The 17,004-nt window shown below is 44.4% G+C and overlaps 1 protein-coding gene across 1 annotated transcript; it reads left to right on the forward strand.

The window, feature by feature from the left end:
* The first annotated feature begins 16,171 nt into the window (after window positions 1-16,171).
* LOC123111129 (uncharacterized) lies at window positions 16,172-16,984 on the forward strand. The gene has a single exon (XM_044531820.1). The coding sequence runs from the start codon at window positions 16,301-16,303 to the stop codon at window positions 16,775-16,777; it is 477 nt and encodes a 158-aa protein (XP_044387755.1). The 5' UTR covers window positions 16,172-16,300; the 3' UTR covers window positions 16,778-16,984.
* Window positions 16,985-17,004: the final 20 nt, after the last annotated feature.

Raw genomic sequence — 17,004 nt, forward strand, 5'->3', positions numbered from 1 at the left:
TGAGGTGGATCACCGGACGAAGCCTCGCCAGCGTACTGGTGCTGATGTACATGATATGGTCAAGGATTTGAAGGTGATATTTGGAAAGGGTCCTGGCGGACAACCTGTTCCGAAGGACGCTGATGGACGCGCACCCATGTGGAAGAAGAAATCTATATTTTGGGACCTGCCATATTGGAAAGACCTAGAGGTCCACTCCGCAATCGACGTGATGCACGTGACGAAGAATCTTTGCGTGACCCTGCTTGGCTTCTTGGGCGTGTATGGGAAGACAAAAGATACTCCTGAGGCACGGGAGGACCAGCAATGTATGCACAGAGAAGACGGCATACATCAGGGTCATGCAAGCTACGCTCTTACCAAAGAAGAGAAGGAAATCTTCTTTCAATGCCTGCTCAGTATTAAGGTACCGTCTGGCTTCTCGTCGAATATAAAGGGAATAATAAACATGGCAGAGAAAAAGTTCCAGAACCTAAAGTCTCATGACTGCCAGGTGATTATGACGCAACTGCTTCCGGTTGCATTGAGGGGGCTTCTACCGCAAAATGTTCGATTAGCCATTGTGAAGCTATGTGCATTTCTCAATGCAATCTCTCAGAAGGTAATCGATCCAGAAATCATACCAAGGTTACAGAATGATTTGGTGCAATGTCTTGTCAGTTTTGAGTTGGTGTTCCCACCATCCTTCTTCAAGATCATGACGCACGTCCTAGTTCACCTATGCGAAGAGATTAACATTTTGGGTCCTGTATTTCTACACAATATGTTCCCCTTTGAGAGGTTCATGGGAGTCTTAAAGAACTATGTTCATAACCGTGCTAGGCCAGAAGGAAGCATCTCCAAGGGCCATCAAAATGAGGAGGTCATTGAGTTTTGTATTGACTTTATTCCTGACCTTAAGCCGATTGGTGTTCCTGAATCGCGGCATAAGGGCAGACTGGATGGAAAAGGCACGCTAGGAGGGGAACAAATAATATGTATGGACGGACATTCTCTCACTGAAGCACACTACACAGTTCTACAGAATTCCGCCTTGGTGGCTCCGTATATGGATGAACACAAGAATTTGCTACGCTCCAAACACCTGGAGCGGTCTGATGACTGGATTACACGTGAACAAACCAGGAGTTTCGCCAGCTGGTTGCAGACACGTACCATGCATGACACCTCTATTGAAGATGACATGTACTTGCTGTCCCAGTTACCATCTTCGAATATAATGACTTTCAAAGGGTACGAGATAAATGGTAATACATTTTACATGATCGCCCAAGATAAGAAGAGCACCAACCAAAACAGTGGTGTCCACTTTGATGCAGAAACCAAGACGGGAAAGGAAACATATTATGGTTATATATAGGACATATGGGAACTTGACTATCGACGTGGTTTAAAGGTCCCTTTGTTTCGGTGCAAATGGGTCAATATGACACGAGGCGGGGTAACGGAAGACCCGTAGTACGGAATGACAACAGTTGATCTCAACAATCTTGCGTATGCAGACGAACCATTCGTCCTAGCCAATGATGTGGCACAGGTTTTCTATGTGAAGGACATGTCTACCAAGCCAAGAAAAAGAAAAGATAAGGAAGCGAATGCATCGTACGATGAGCCAAAGCGGCACATAGTTCTTTCTGGGAAGAGAAACATCGTGGGAGTGGATGACAAGACAGACAAGTCAGAAGATTATGAAAAGTTTGATGAAATTGCTCCATTCACAGTGAATATTGACCCGAGCATCCCGTTAAATGATGAAGATTAATGCCAGTGATGTATTCGATATTATATCTATTATTCGAGACGATTTATTCGAGATTATATCTATTATTCGAGACAATGTATTCGAGATTATATCTATTATTCGAGACGATGTTTTCGAGATTATATCTATTATTCGAGAAGATGTATTCGAGATTATATCTATTATTCGAGACGGTGTAATTTGAATACTAAATTGTTTTATATTTCCTTTGGATTAGTTAAATAAAAGCTATGGCGGACAATACCGGCAGAGAGGGAGAACAGGCCATGTTCGATATGATACGCCATCCTCACGGACCAAATGATGATCAGAATGAAGAAGATTATGACGGCTCTGAATTTCTAAACAACACCGGAGAGGGTGATATGATATTCGATCGCGACGACCGAATTGATGAAGTCATGAACTATGATTATGATGATGACGAAGAAAATGTTGATCTTGAAACAACAAAGACCGGCGAGGTATATATATTTATATAAGCAGGCATCTGGTGATCATCACATATTTTAAATGACTTGAAGATATATTAACGAATCGAGCTTTGTTCTTTCAGCCATCCGGATCGAGCAAATCTTCAGGCAAAAGGACGAAACGAGGCCCGAACAAAAAGTTGAAGGAGGGCGTAAAGTACAATATCGAGGCAATCAGACCTAATGGCGAACCATTAGCGCCTAAGAAGATTGCGGACAAGTTCGTTCGTCAGTGCGGAGTTCTTGTGAAGGACCAACTCCCGATCTCCCTTCAAGAATGGAGAGAGCCAGCAAAAGACAAAAGACAAAGAGGACGTTGCTCCACGTCCAGATGTTACTTTTGTCGACAAAAAACAAAAAGATCTGCTTTGGGATATTCTCATGGAACATTTCACCCTACCAGATCATTTCACAGAAGCAGATGTGCAGAAAGTCAAGGACGCTGCTCTTAGGAAGATGGCGGTTGCATTCAAGAACCACAAGAATCGTGAATGGGACAATTATGTCAAGGGAGGAAGGAAGACTCCAGTATTCGAGGGAACACTAGAGAACCAACGCGCTCATTGGGACGATTTCGTGAAATTCAAGGATTCGGAATTAGCTAAGGAACGGTCGAGAATAAACAAGAAGAATGCCGAAAAAAAGGATAAGTTCCATAAGCTGGGCCCAGGTGGCTATGCGGTGGCAATGCCTAAGTGGGATAAGTCTGAGAAAGAGATGGAGGATGCAGGTGTCACTCCGGTTACTAAGAGATGGCCCCCAGGGTCAGGACTTGGTTCTATGCGCATGGGGGGGAGTTGGACCCGAAGACAGGCAATGTTTCGACGAGGGCAAGTCTGAAGGGAGCCGACGATGCGATACTTGTTGCAATAGAAGAGGCACGATCGGGGGTGTTCCAGCCCAACAGAGAGAACGACGAGCTTATACGCGTGCCCTGGGAAATCCTGAACACCCGGGAAGAACACGAGGCAAGGGCGCTATTCCGTGGTATGAGGGGTTTTCAGACTGGAACACCGACTACAGAACCCGTGCGAGAAAGAAGATTGCGGAGGAGAAGAAGAGGAAGATGGAGGAGGAGCAGAGGAAGCGGGACTATGAACGCCTTCAAGGCCTAGAAGCAAATCAAGCGGAATTGGCAGTCAAATTCCAGCGGCAGCAGGAGCAGATCGACTCACTTACCCAGCAAAGGGGGTCTCAGCAGCTGCAGCAGCTAGCGAATGATCCAGCATTGGATAGCACCTCCCCATCCATGCCGAGAAGCAGCGTGGGTTCCGCCCCGGACGACGCAATGCTGGATAGATACCCTATGGATGACATCACGGAGAACACTAACTGCGAGCTACACGTCAAAATGAAGAACATACCCATTAAGGTGGCGGACGGCGTTGCTTTTACAAATCCCCCCGAGGCAACCTTCCATTGCAACCCGATTCCAGCGGGCTATGCTCGTGTCTTGGTTGATGAGGTGGTGGGCCCATATTCGGAGCTACAGCTTGACATTCCTGGAGGTGACAGCGAGCACTTTCTCGGAGAGGCCAAACATCGTATCATCCTATGGAAAAAGGATTGCATCATCTTTCGAAGGCCACCGACACCGCGTCAGCCGACTCCTCGTCGAAGTCCGCCACCGAGTCAGCAGACTCCCGCTCCTGCAAGTCCACCAAGTCCGGCAAAGTGTCAGGCCACTCCTCCTCTAAGTCCAGCAAAGTGTCAGGCCACTCCTCCTCCTCCAAGTCCGCCACAGCATCAGACGTCCACTCCTCCTCCAAGTCCGGCACAACCTCAGGCCACTCCTCCTCCAAGTCCGGCATAGCTTCAGGCCACTCCTCCTCATCCAACTCAGCCCCGTCAGCCGCCTCCGCTGCCTCAGCAATCGCAGAAGAGACACCCCGCAGCTATGGTGCGTAGCGGTACGAGTCGAGGTAGTACAGGAAGTACAAGCGGAGCAAACAACAAGCAGCCGTCAAAAATGCGGGAAAACCATTCCCCAGCTGGGAGAACAGGCGGCGCAATCGATCCCCTCGCTTGTTGTGCCAACAACACGTGACAGTACGCGCGCCCAATATTATTGTGGGCAAACAGTTTACGTTCCCGAGGTGGGCAATGTGGTAATAACCAAGGACCATATAATGCAGGCTGAAGTTCTCAACATCACTGTTGGATAACTCCTCGAGATCGAGCCCATGCCTGTGCTTAAAGAGGATGAAATAAAACGGAAATATATCCGGGGCCAACCTTTGGTCGAGCCAGACAAGGTCAAGAACCTCCCAACGAGAATGTATGAATTGCATCAATGGTACATGAACATTACCAAGATTTCAGATCAATTGTCCCTCATGGTGAATGTCAAGGAGGAGCATTACTTCCATGAGAAAGCTTTGTCCGTTGAGTATTCTGAACTGTTTCAGTTATACAATCAAGACGCACTCGACAAATCTATCGTCAGTTGCTATTGTCTGTAAGTGATTTCTTTCTGTAATTTAAGTCTCAAGCTAGCTGTAGTGATCCTTTTGATCAATCATTACCTGTAATTATCCTCACTATATTCTTTTCTGTGGTATTATGCAGGATGAAGATGTATGAAATGAGAAAAGGTGGACGCTTTGGCATTGGGTTCATTGACCCAAACACCGTTAATGAATACACATGGCTAATAAATCCACATCATCAAAAGGACGTAGAGGACAACATGCTAGAGTTCTTGAAGCGCCTCAAATACAATGAAGATATACTACTTCCTTACAACTTCCAGTGAGTCACACTGTCTTGTACTACAAATTCTCTGTTTTTGCCTACTAGCTAGCTACATGTTTTTGCTTACATATGCCCGCTTAATTAAGACATGCAAACGTGTGTGCATGCAGATTTCACTGGATCTTGTGTATCATTAAAGTTGACGCCGGAACAGTTGAAATACTGGACTCACTACTCAAAGAAAATACTGACTATAACATCTTGTTTGGGATAGTCAACAGGTAATTTCAATCATTATTAACTATATATCTCGGCCTATTTAGTTCGTCATTTCATGATATGAACTATTTAATAACCCCTTTATTCATTTTCTTTGTCGGCGGGCAGGGCTTGGGCAAGGTTCATCAGCGTCACAGAAGGCGAATGGAAAAAAAGCTTAAATGGTTTCGACCCAAGGTAAGTAATTAAGTAGTACTAGCTAGCTAGCTAGCTGCCATCTCTTTAATTATCATGCTTGATTAATTATTATCTGATCAAATTCCATTCTCGTAAAGGCCCTGAAGCAAGTGCAGGGGACTGATCTGTGTGCATTCTGCGTTTGCGAGAACATTCGCATGATGGCGTCCGAAAGGAGCAGATCTCAAAGACAGGAATGGGTACGCTTGTCAGAACACTATTCACAATTTTTACACCATTATCGATATCTAGTCACACAACTAATACACATGCATATTGATCTCCTTCTTAACAGTTCAGAGAGGTGCGGGAGAAGCTCCTAGAAACGGAGCGCGTAGAAGCACTTCAAGAGGAAATAGCGGGATTTTTGCTCGACCAGGTCATAAATCCGAAGGGAGAATACTATTACTCGCTACCGCCCCCATGAAAACCACTTCCAATTGTCATCGTGCTCCGAAGGCACCAATTAGGCTAATGCCACTGGCTCCAAAGGCAACATGCATATGTAGGAGAAATTGTATATAGCTATACATGTGTGTATGTGTGAATTAATTAATATGGTGGTTTGTGAGACATTGATGATATATATATGCATGATTGGTTCTACTAGAAATTCTATATATATATATATATATATATATATATATATGCATAATGTGTAGTATCGTAAAATACCAGGAAACAAAAAAGAATTAAAATGGAAACACAAAATTAAATGAAAAAGAAATCATAAAACTAAAAAAAAACTTATAGTACCGGTTGGTCTTACCAACCGGTACTAAAGGGCTCCAGGCCCCCGGAGCTGGCTCGTGCCACGTGGTTGCCCTTTAGCACCGGTTCGTGCTGAACCGATACTAAAGGGGGGGCCTTTAGTGCCCACACTTTAGTGCCGGTTATGGAACCAGCACTAAAGGGCCTTACGAACCGGTGCTATTGCCCGGTTCTGCACTAGTGTCTGAGTAGATTTTCGTTGTCCTACCGGTGATTGGTGAATTGCTATGATTGGTTTAATTTGCTTGTGGTTATGTTGCTGTCTATTGTGCCCTCCGTGTCGCGCAAGTGTGAGGGATTCCCACTGTAGGGTGTTGCAATACGTTCATGATTCATTTATAGTGGGTTGCTTGAGTGACAGAAGCATAAACCCGAGTAAGGGGGTTGTGGCGTATGGGATAAAGGGGACTTGATACTTTAATGCTATGGTTGGGTTTTACCTTAATGCTCTTTAGTAGTTGCGGATGCTTGCTAGAGTTCCAACCATAAGTGCATATGATCCAAGAAGAGAAAGTATGTTAGCTTATGCCTCTCCCACATAAAACTTGCTATCGGTCTAGTAAAGTAGTCAATTGCTTAGGGACAATTCCACAACTCCTACCACCACTTTTCCACACTCGCTATATTTACTTTATTGCTTCTTTATCTAAACAGCCCCTAGTTTATATTTACGTGCACTTTATTATCTTGCAAACCTATCCAACAACACCTACAAAGTACTTCTAGTTTCATACTTGTTCTAGGTAAAGCGAACGTTAAGCGTGCGTAGAGTTGTATCGGTGGTCGATAGAACTTGAGGGAATATTTGTTCTACCTTTAGCTCCTCGTTGGGTTCGACACTCTTACTTATCGAACGAGGCTACAATTGATCCCCTATACTTGTGGGTTATCAAGACCTTTTTCTGGCGCCGTTGCTGGGGATTCATAGCGTGGGGTGAATATTCTCGTGTGTGCTTGTTTGCTTTATCACTAAGTAATTTTTAGTTGTTGTTCTTAGTTGTTTTCTATCTTTACTTATGGGTAGGAAATGCAAAATACCAAAAAAATTAGTTGTACCAACTGAACCAATGGTTGAAGAACCACTCAAAATCTATCACACTCCTGAAGCTTTTTACTTGGATCATCTTCGATCCCTTTGTGCTCGTGCTGAAACCCCAACTAGCTTAGTTGAGGGCAAATCTTTAGATGAGCATGCTTGTTATGTGCGACACCGTATATCTGAAAAAGGGAAACTTTTACTGGATCAAATTCATCATTTGCAATGCTATGCTTGGAATTTATGTGAAATATATGATTTTACTTGTTGTTCTGAAAACCCTAAGAAACACCTTCCCTACCAATGTGAGTTTAGTGATAATGGAATCGTATCTTCATATGCTAAGGGTGTTTATAATTACTATGATGTTCAACAAATTGAAGAATTTGTTGCTTTTGAGGGTGCTTATGAAATTGCTTCTTTGATTGAAAAGTATGATGCTACTCTCTACAAATCTGAAAATTTTGCCATATTTAAATATTGTTATGATAATTATGCTTCTAATGCCTATGTTAAACCATATATTGAGGACTCCTCCGCTGTCCAAGAAGAGAATTATATTTTGCGGGAGTCTATGGAAGAAGAAATTGATGAAACTGTGAGCTCATTGGATGAAAAAGATGATGAGGAGAGCGAAGAACAAAAGGAGGAAGAGCGGATTAGCTACCCATGCCCACCTTCTAATGAGAGAAACTCTTCAACTCATACATTGTTTAATTTCCCTTCGTGCTTACCGAAGGATGATTGCTATGATGATTGTTATGATCCCGTTGATTTTCTTGAAACATCCCTTTTTGATGATGCTTCCTATGCTTGTGGTCATGATGCCAATATGAATGATGCTTATGGAGATGAACTTGCTATATTTCCTTATGTTAAACATGAAATTGTTGTTATTGCACCCACGAATGATAGTCCTATTATATTTTTGAACTCTCCAAACTACACTATATCGGAGGAGTTTGTGCTTATTAAGGATTATATTGATGGGTTGCCTTTTTCCATTGCACATGATAATTTTGATGAATGTGATATGCATGTGCTTGCTGCTCCTACTTGCAATTATTATGAGAGAGGAACTATATCTCCACCTTTCTATATTTCCCACACGATAAAATTGCAAGAAACTGCTTATACTATGCATTGGCCTTTACTTAGTGTGCATGAATTGTTCTTTTATGACATGCCGATGCATAGGAAGAGAGTTAGACTTCGTTGTTGCATGATATATGTTACTTTGTGCTCACTACTAAATTACAAATCATTGTTAATTAAAATTGGCTTTGATATACCTTGGGATCCGGGTGGATCCATTACTTGAGCACTTTATGTCTAGCTTAATGGCTTTAAAGAAAGCGCTACCAGGGAGACAACCCGGAAGTTTTAGAGAGTCATTTTTTTTGTTGAGTGATTTCATAAAGTTTAAAAACAAAAAAATAAAGAGGGGAACCCAAAACTTTTCAAAAAGGAAAGTGAAAGTGAGAAAGACAAGCATTGTTGAAGTGGGGGAGCTCCTTGAACTTTGTTCATGCTCACGGAAACTTTGTGGATCTTAATTACAGAAACTTTTCATCAAAAATAATTGTCCCCTTGTACAATTCCATTGTATTGTAAAAATAATGTGCCAAGGTTTGCCTTTAGGATATTTACAATGCTTGTTGGTTTGTACGGTGGAGGACAGAAACTTTAGCTGTAGTGTGCGATTTTACATTTTTTTTACTAGAATGCCAAATGGTTCTGAAACTTCTTGCACTGTCTCTATATACAAATTGTTTATTTTTACTAATTTTAGTAGAATTTTTGGGGTACCAGAAGTATGGTGAATGTTCAGATTGTTCTATTTTTGACAGATTCTGTTTTTGATGCATAGTTTACTTGTTTTGATGAAACTATCAATTTCTATTAGTGGATTAAGCCATGAAAAAGTTATATTACAGTAGACATAATGCAAAAACAAAATATGAATTGGTTTGCAACAGTACTTAGAGTAGTGATTTGTTTATTATACTAACTGATCTTACCGAGTTTTCTGTTGAAGTTTTGTGTGGATGAAGTGTTTGATCGAGGAGGTCTCGATATGAGGAAAAGGAAGAGAGGCAAGAGCTCAAGCTTGGGGATGCCCAAGGCACCCCAAGTAAATATTCAAGGAGACTCAAGTGTCTAAGCTTGGGGATGCCCCAGAAGGCATCCCCTCTTTCTTCAACAAGTATCGGGATGTTTTCGGATTCGCTTCATTCATGTGATATGTGCAAATCTTGGAGTGTCTTTTGCATTTAGTTTTCACTTTTCTTTTATGCACCATGCTGGTATGAGATATTCCATGGTTGATTTATATAATTCTCTTTGCACTTCACTTATATGTTTTGAGTATGGCTTTATAGAATGCTTCATGTGCTTCATTTATATCATTTGAAGTTTGGATTGTCTGTTTCTCTTCACATAGAAAACCGCCATTTGTAGAATGCTCTTTTGCTTCACTTATATTTGTTAGAGTGTGGGCATATATTTTGTAGAAAGAATTAAACTCTCTTGCTTCACTTATATCAATTTAGAGAGATGACAGGAATTGGTCATTCACATGGTTAGTCATAAAATCCTAAATAAACTTGTAGATCGCTGAATATGATATGTTTGATTCCTTGCAATAGTTTTGCGATAAAAATATGGTGATATTAGAGTCATGCTAGTGGGTAGTTGTGGATTGTAGAAATACTTGTGTTGAAGTTTGTGATTCCCGTAGCATGCACGTATGGTGAACCGTTATGTAACGAAGTTGGAGCATGAGGTATTTATTGATTGTCTTCCTTATGAGTGGCGCTCGGGGACGAGCGATGGTCTTTTCCTACCAATCTATCCCCCTAGGAGCATGAGTGTAGTACTTTATTTCGATGACTAATAGATTTTTGCAATAAGTATGTGAGTTCTTTATGACTAATGTTGAGTCCATGGATTATACACACTCTCACCCTTCCATCATTGCTAGCCTCTTCGGTACCGTGCATTGCCCTTTCTCACCTCGAGAGTTGGTGCAAACTTCACCGGTGCATCCAAACCCCATGATACGATACGCTCTTTCACACATAAGCCTCATTATATCTTCCTCAAAATAGCCACCATACCTACCTATCATGGCATTTCCATAGCCATTCCGAGATATATCGCCATGCAACTTCCATCATCATCATATACATGACTTGAGCATTCATTGTCATATTGCCTTGCATGATCGTAAGATAGCTAGCATGATGTTTTCATGGCTTGTCCATTTTTTGATAACTTTGCTATGCTAGATCATTGCACATCCCGGTACACCGCCGGAGACATTCATATAGAGTCATATCTTTGTTCTAGTATCGAGTTGTAATATTGAGTTGTAAGTAAATAAAAGTGTGATGATCATCATTATAGAGCATTGCCCAATGAAAAAAAAGAGAGGCCAAAGAAGCCTAAATAAGAAAAGGGGGCCAAAGAAGCCCGCAAAAAAAAGAAAAAAAAAGAAAAAAAGGGGCAATGTTACTATCCTTTCACCACACTTGTGCTTCAAAGTGGCACCATGTTCTTCATATAGAGAGTCTCTTGAGTTATCACTTTCATATACTAGTGGGAATTTTCATTATAGAACTTGGCTTGTATATTCCGATGATGGGCTTCCTCAAATGCCCGAGGTCTTCATGAGCAAGAAAATTGGATGCACACCCACTTAGTTTCCAGTTTGAGATTTCATACACTTATAGCTCTTAGTGCATCCGTTGCATGGCAATTCCTACTCCTCGCATTGACATCAATTGATGGGCATCTCCATAGCCCGTTGATTAGCCGCGTTGATGTGAGACTTTCTCCCTTTTTGTCTTCTCCACACAACCTCCACCATCATACTCTATTCCACCTATAGTGCTATATCCATGGCTCACGCTCATGTATTGCGTGAAAGTTGAAAAGGTTTGAGAATGTCAAAAGTATGAAACAATTGCTTGGCTTGTCATCGGGGTTGTGCATGATTTGAATATTTTGTGTGATGAAGATGGAGCATAGCCAGACTATATGATTTTGTAGGAATAACTTTCTTTGGCCATGTTGTTTTGAAAAGACATGATTGCTTTATTAGTACGCTTGAAGTATTATTGTTCTTATGTCAAATGATAGACTATTGCTTTGAATCACTCGTGTCTTAATATTCATGCCATGATTATACATATGATCAAGATTATGCTAGGTAGCATTCCACATAAAAAATTATCTTTTTTATCATTTACCTACTCGAGGACGAGCAGGAATTAAGCTTGGGGATGCTGATACGTCTCCGTCATATCCATAATTTTTGATTGTTCCATGTCAATATTATTCAACTTTCATATACTTTTGGCAACTTTTTATACTATTTTTGGGACTAACATATTGATCCAGTGCCCAGTGCCAGTTCCCCTTTGTTGCATGTTTTATGTTTCGCAGAAACCACATATCAGACGGAGTCCAAATGGGATAAAAACAGACGAAGATTATTTTTGGAATATTTATGATTTTTGGGAAGAAAAATTAACGCGAGACGGTGCCCGAGGGGTCCACGAGGCAGGGGGCGCGCCCCCGACCCTCGTGGGCACCCCGTAAGGAAGTTGACGATCTTCATTTGCCGCAAGAAAGCTACTTTTCGGAGAAAAATCTTGGTGAAGGTTTCAATCCAATCGGAGTTACGGATCTCCGGATATATAAGAAACGGTGAAAGGGCAGAATCTGGGAACGCAGAAACAGAGAAAGACAGAGAGACAGATCCAATCTCGGAGGGGCTCTCGCCCCTCCCACACCATGGAGACCATGGACCAGAGGGGAAACCTTTCTCCCATCTAGGGATAAGGTCAAGGAAGAAGAAGAAGAAGGGGGGCTCTCTCCCCTTGCTTCCGGTGGCACCGGAACTCCGCCGGGGGCTATCATCATCACCATGATCTACACCAACACCTCCGCCATCTTCACCAACATCTCCATCACCTTCCCACCGTCTATATTCATCGGTCCACTCTCCCGCAACCCGCTGTACGCTCTACTTGAACATGGTGCTTTATGCTTCATATTATTATCCAATGATGTGTTGCCATCCTATGATGTCTGAGTAGATTTTCGTTGTCCTACCGGTGATTGGTTTAATTTGCTTGTGGTTATGTTGCTGTCCTATTGTGCCCTTCGTGTCGCGCAAGCGTGAGGGATTCCCGCTGTAGGGTGTTGCAATACGTTCATGATTCGCTTATAGTGGGTTGCTTGAGTGACAGAAGCATAAACCCGAGTAAGAGGGTTGTGGCGTATGGGATAAAGGGGACTTGATACTTTAATGCTATGGTTGCGTTTTACCTTAATGATATTTAGTAGTTGCGGATGCTTGCTAGAGTTCCAATAATAAGTGCATATGATCCAAGAAGAGAAAGTATGTTAGCTTATGCCTCTCCCACATAAAACTTGCCATCGGTCTAGTAAAGTAGTCAATTGCTTAGGGACAATTCCACAACTCCTACCACCACTTTTCCACACTCGCTATATTTACTTTATTGCTTCTTTATCTAAACAGCCCCTAGTTTATATTTACGTGCTCTTTATTATCTTGCAAACCTATCCAACAACACCTACAAAGTACTTCTAGTTTCATACTTGTTCTAGGTAAAGCGAACGTTAAGCGTGCGTAGAGTTGTATCGGTGGTCGATAGAACTTGAGGGAATATTTGGTCTACCTTTAGCTCCTCATTTGGTTCGACACTCTTACTTATTGAAAGATGCTACAATTGATCCCATATACTTGTGGGTTATCAAGAACCGCCTCCGTTACCTCGGCACCACAAAGATCCCAATGATGTTGATAGAAATGAGCTGGAAAATCGCCGGGTCCCGGTGCTTTGGTGGGGAACATCTGAAAAAGGGCTGCCTTAACTTCTTCTCCCCTGTAAGGTGCAACGAGTAACTCGTTCATCTCGGCTGTGACCTTGGCTGGTACACAATTGAGAACCGCTTCCATATTGTTTACACCCTCTGATGTATACAAAGTTTTATAAAAATCATGTACCGTTGCTTTAAGTTCCTCCGGATCATCTGTCAAGACTCCAAGATAGTTTTGAAGGGCCTTTATCATATTCTTCTTTCTTCGTATGCTCGCTCTCAAGTGGAAAAACTTTGTGTTTTTGTCACCCGACGTTAGCCACTCTATCCTGGACCGCTGCCTCCATAGTATTTCTTCACGATGGTAGAGTTCAACTAAATTTTCGTTTATCTTGAGCTGAACGTGGGACGGAGCCGTTCGACTTGGATCAGACCGAAGCTTCTCCAGCTCCGTTTTCAGCCGTTTAATCTCTCTCCGCACGTTTCCAAAGGTCTCATTGTTCCAACGCCCCAAGTCCTGGGATATCGCATGCAGTTTAGCCCATAGATCCTCCACTCTGTTGCTGATCCCCCCGCCTGTCCATGCTGCGCTAATAGTGTCACTCCATGATTCATGGCCTTCCCACATTACCTCATACCGGAAAGGTTTTGGCTGCCGGCTACGTGGTTGCTCTCTGTTCAAGCGCATCAGAATCGGGTAGTGGTCCGATGACGCTGTCGTCAGGTGTATCAGATCCGCAAGAGGAAACCTTGCTCGCCAATCAGCATTGGCTAGTGCATGATCCAGCCAGACCCTTGTGTAGGATCCTCCCCTCACTTTCTTTTCAAGGGTCCAGAAGCGGCCAGTATAACCAACATCTAGCAACATGCAGACATCAACCGCATCACGAAAGTTCTGTATTTGTGCATTGCTCCTTTGTCCAACTCCCTCATGCTCATCGGGACGTAGAACTTCATTAAAATCACCAAGGCAGAGCCAAGGGAGACTGCTAGAAGTGCTGATGTTTTTCAGTATATCCCACGTTTTATATCGAAGGTGTGTTTGCGCTTCGCCATATACCACAGTAGCTATCCAAGGGTCAAACCCTACCTCCTCAACAGAGCAATCAATATGGTAGTCCGAGTAACCAAGAATTTCCAATTTTATTTCATTGTTCCAAAAAATGCCAATACCTCCACTTCTACCGCGACTATCAATCGCAAAACTATTATCATAACCAAAGGTGCCTGCTAGCACTTCTACCCTCGAGCCTTCTAACTGAGTTTCCACAATACATAAGAGGGTAGGGGCAAATTTGTTCATGAACTCGCGAACCTCTCGAACTGTCGCGGCTTTGCCCGCGCCCTGACAGTTCCAACAGAGCGCACTCATTGGGCCCGGCGGTGCTCCTCGAAGGAGCCCGCCAAATTCTTCACTTTTGAGATTGCACCTTCGGAGTCCTCCTCCGTCTTCTTGGTTCTCTTCAGGTCCCTGTGCGGTGGTGGACTCACATCCATCAAAACTGCCGGCACAATTGCAAGTGAGTTCATGTTTTCCTCTGCAGTTTCAGAGATTTTTTGAGGTGTGGTAATTTTGGCCCCCAACTCGGCTCCCGCGTTCCTCTTCCTGCTCCATTCCTCCATATCCGCATCACTGGCCACCCTGCTCGGGTCCTCATCAACATGGTATGCGCCACGAGCGTCTTGTTCTGTCATATCGCCTCGGCCCCCCTCTGATCAACCGCTTGGGCGGCCCCCTGATCGCCATCCTCTACGTCCACCTCTCTGGTTGCGGCCTTCTCTCGGACCTCGACCGGTACGCATAGCCCAGCTGGCTCGAAGATCCTTGAACACAAGGGCTGACGGAGGGTGGATGCCATTGCCGTGTTCCCTAAATTGGTGACCTAGCATGCCACACACCGCGCACCAGTCAGGGAGCTTTTCGTACTTAACTTTGTATATCTGCATCTTCCCATCTCTGATCATAGATACCGCATTCTTGAGGGGTTTATAGACATTGATGCTTACCCAAACTCGATGAAAATTGCCCACAAAATCATGTGAGTTAGGTTCTGAGAATAGAACTTCTCCCACCTTTGCTGCTAGCGGAGTCACCAGATGAGCATACAGTTCTGGTGCATCATGGATTTGGATCCATAGGTTGATTGTCTCAAGCTTAACAGTGGAAGGCTTCGAGATTCCATCATATGGCAGAGGAATCACCGTGTCTCCCCTGAAGTTCCATGGACCATCGTTCATGACTCTCTCCCAATCACCAAGGCAAGTGAATTGGATCGTATACAGGTTTTCCTCCAGAGGTTTAAACCTAGCCTCCTGTGCGATGTCCCATGCCGCTCTCATGTTTCCGTAAAACCAAGTCTGGTTGTAGCTCTTCGTGGTGTTAACCCTAGCTAGGGTATCCATCTCGGCCCCTCCGGCGGCACAACTTGCTCATCGAAGATCACATCGTCCAAGTCCTCCTCTCTCAGTCCCAGCTCTTTCATCATCTGCTCAACTTCAATGATTCCCGAGGAGCTCAAGTCCCCGGAAGCCGCCATTAGATCTCTCACCCGAAGAACAGATCGGGTCGTTTGGGGGAACCCTAACTTCCGCCGGCCCCTCCCCTCGACACGGGCGAGAGAGGGGGTTGATCGGCGATAGGGGAGCAAAATCTCGACGGCGGCGAAGATCGCCCCGGGAGAACAACTCGAAACCCTAACTAAAGGGAAGGATCTGGAAGGCATGTGATTTTGTACTATCTACTCCCTCCGTTCCAAAATAGATGACTCAACTTTATACTAAAGTTAGTACAAAGTTGGGTCATCTATTTTGAAACGGAGGGAGTAATTTCTGATGCTATATATAGTCTAAAACGCCCAAAATCCCCACGGAGAAACACAGCCCCATGGAGAAGCACAACGTTCACTCGTGGCCGTGCCGACGTGGATCCAATAATTGTTGCGGGCCCACACCTCCTCCACCCGAAGCCGATCTGACGAGCCGTTCCGGGCCCAGACGCTACTCACTCCTCCCTCCAAACAAATTGTATAATTATTTTGACGTCCTTAAAACCTTTTTGTGCTCGATGACATGCGGGCCAGAGCAGCCTCCGACCAACTATTTCCCAATTTATATACTCGAGTGAATTGCTCCCCCCTCTCTCTCCCTCTCTCTCTCCTCTCTCCCGTTCAAAGTCGTCGTCTTGCTCTCGAGCTGTTTGATTCGATTCTTATCAATCCACCATCCTCCGTAGCTGCAGGTCCGATCGTGGCGGTTATGCCATCGGCAGCGCTGGCTGCCACGCCGGACTCTGCGTCGCCGTCTCTGCACCACTACCGCGGCCGGTTGCGCTCGCCGCTGGCAAACGGCGGCACCAAGGGGAACTTCGAGCTCCGGCACTGGCGCACGCCGCTCAAGCGGGCGCCGTCGTGCCCACCGCCGGGCATCGAGATCCCCAGCAACGACGACGATGGCAGCGGGAACGGGTACACCAGCCTCCGGGACATCCTAGCGTCACCGCGGTACGTGGGGGCGGGGAGCTCGCCGGCGGCCTGCGTCATCGGTGGCGCCGGCAGCTGTGGGGACATACACATGATACGCCACCCGCTGGTAAAACACGCGGCGTACGCGTACCTGCAGATGACGCCGTCGGCTAGGGAGGACCCAACCCGCCGGAACCGGCGCTGGCGCGGCCCACTCTGCCGCCTCCTGTTCGGCTGCCTCAGCTTCATCGGAGCACTCTTCCGGCCGTGACTTCTCCGGAGGGCGCACCTCCATGCGATTCTTGTTGCACCTCCTTGAATTCTCTTCGATTTCTCTTTTCTTCTTTTCTTTTGTGCGATTAGATTCTTTTGTAGAGTTTTCCGGCTTATGTTTGGGTTGTAATTTGTGTGAATAATTTGGTAGGATTAGACACAAAGAGGAATGATAGCAACAAGAGAAATGATTAATGCCATACTACTAACAAAGCTGATTAGTCG

The sequence above is a fragment of the Triticum aestivum genome, chromosome 5B (assembly GCF_018294505.1).
Source record: "Triticum aestivum cultivar Chinese Spring chromosome 5B, IWGSC CS RefSeq v2.1, whole genome shotgun sequence".
NCBI classification, from domain to species: Eukaryota; Viridiplantae; Streptophyta; class Magnoliopsida; order Poales; family Poaceae; genus Triticum; species Triticum aestivum.

Coding starts and splice junctions, on each gene's coding strand:
- LOC123111129 (XM_044531820.1), top strand. CDS start 16,301: ATGCCATCGGCAGCGCTGGCTGCCACGCCGGACTCTGCGTCGCCGTCT.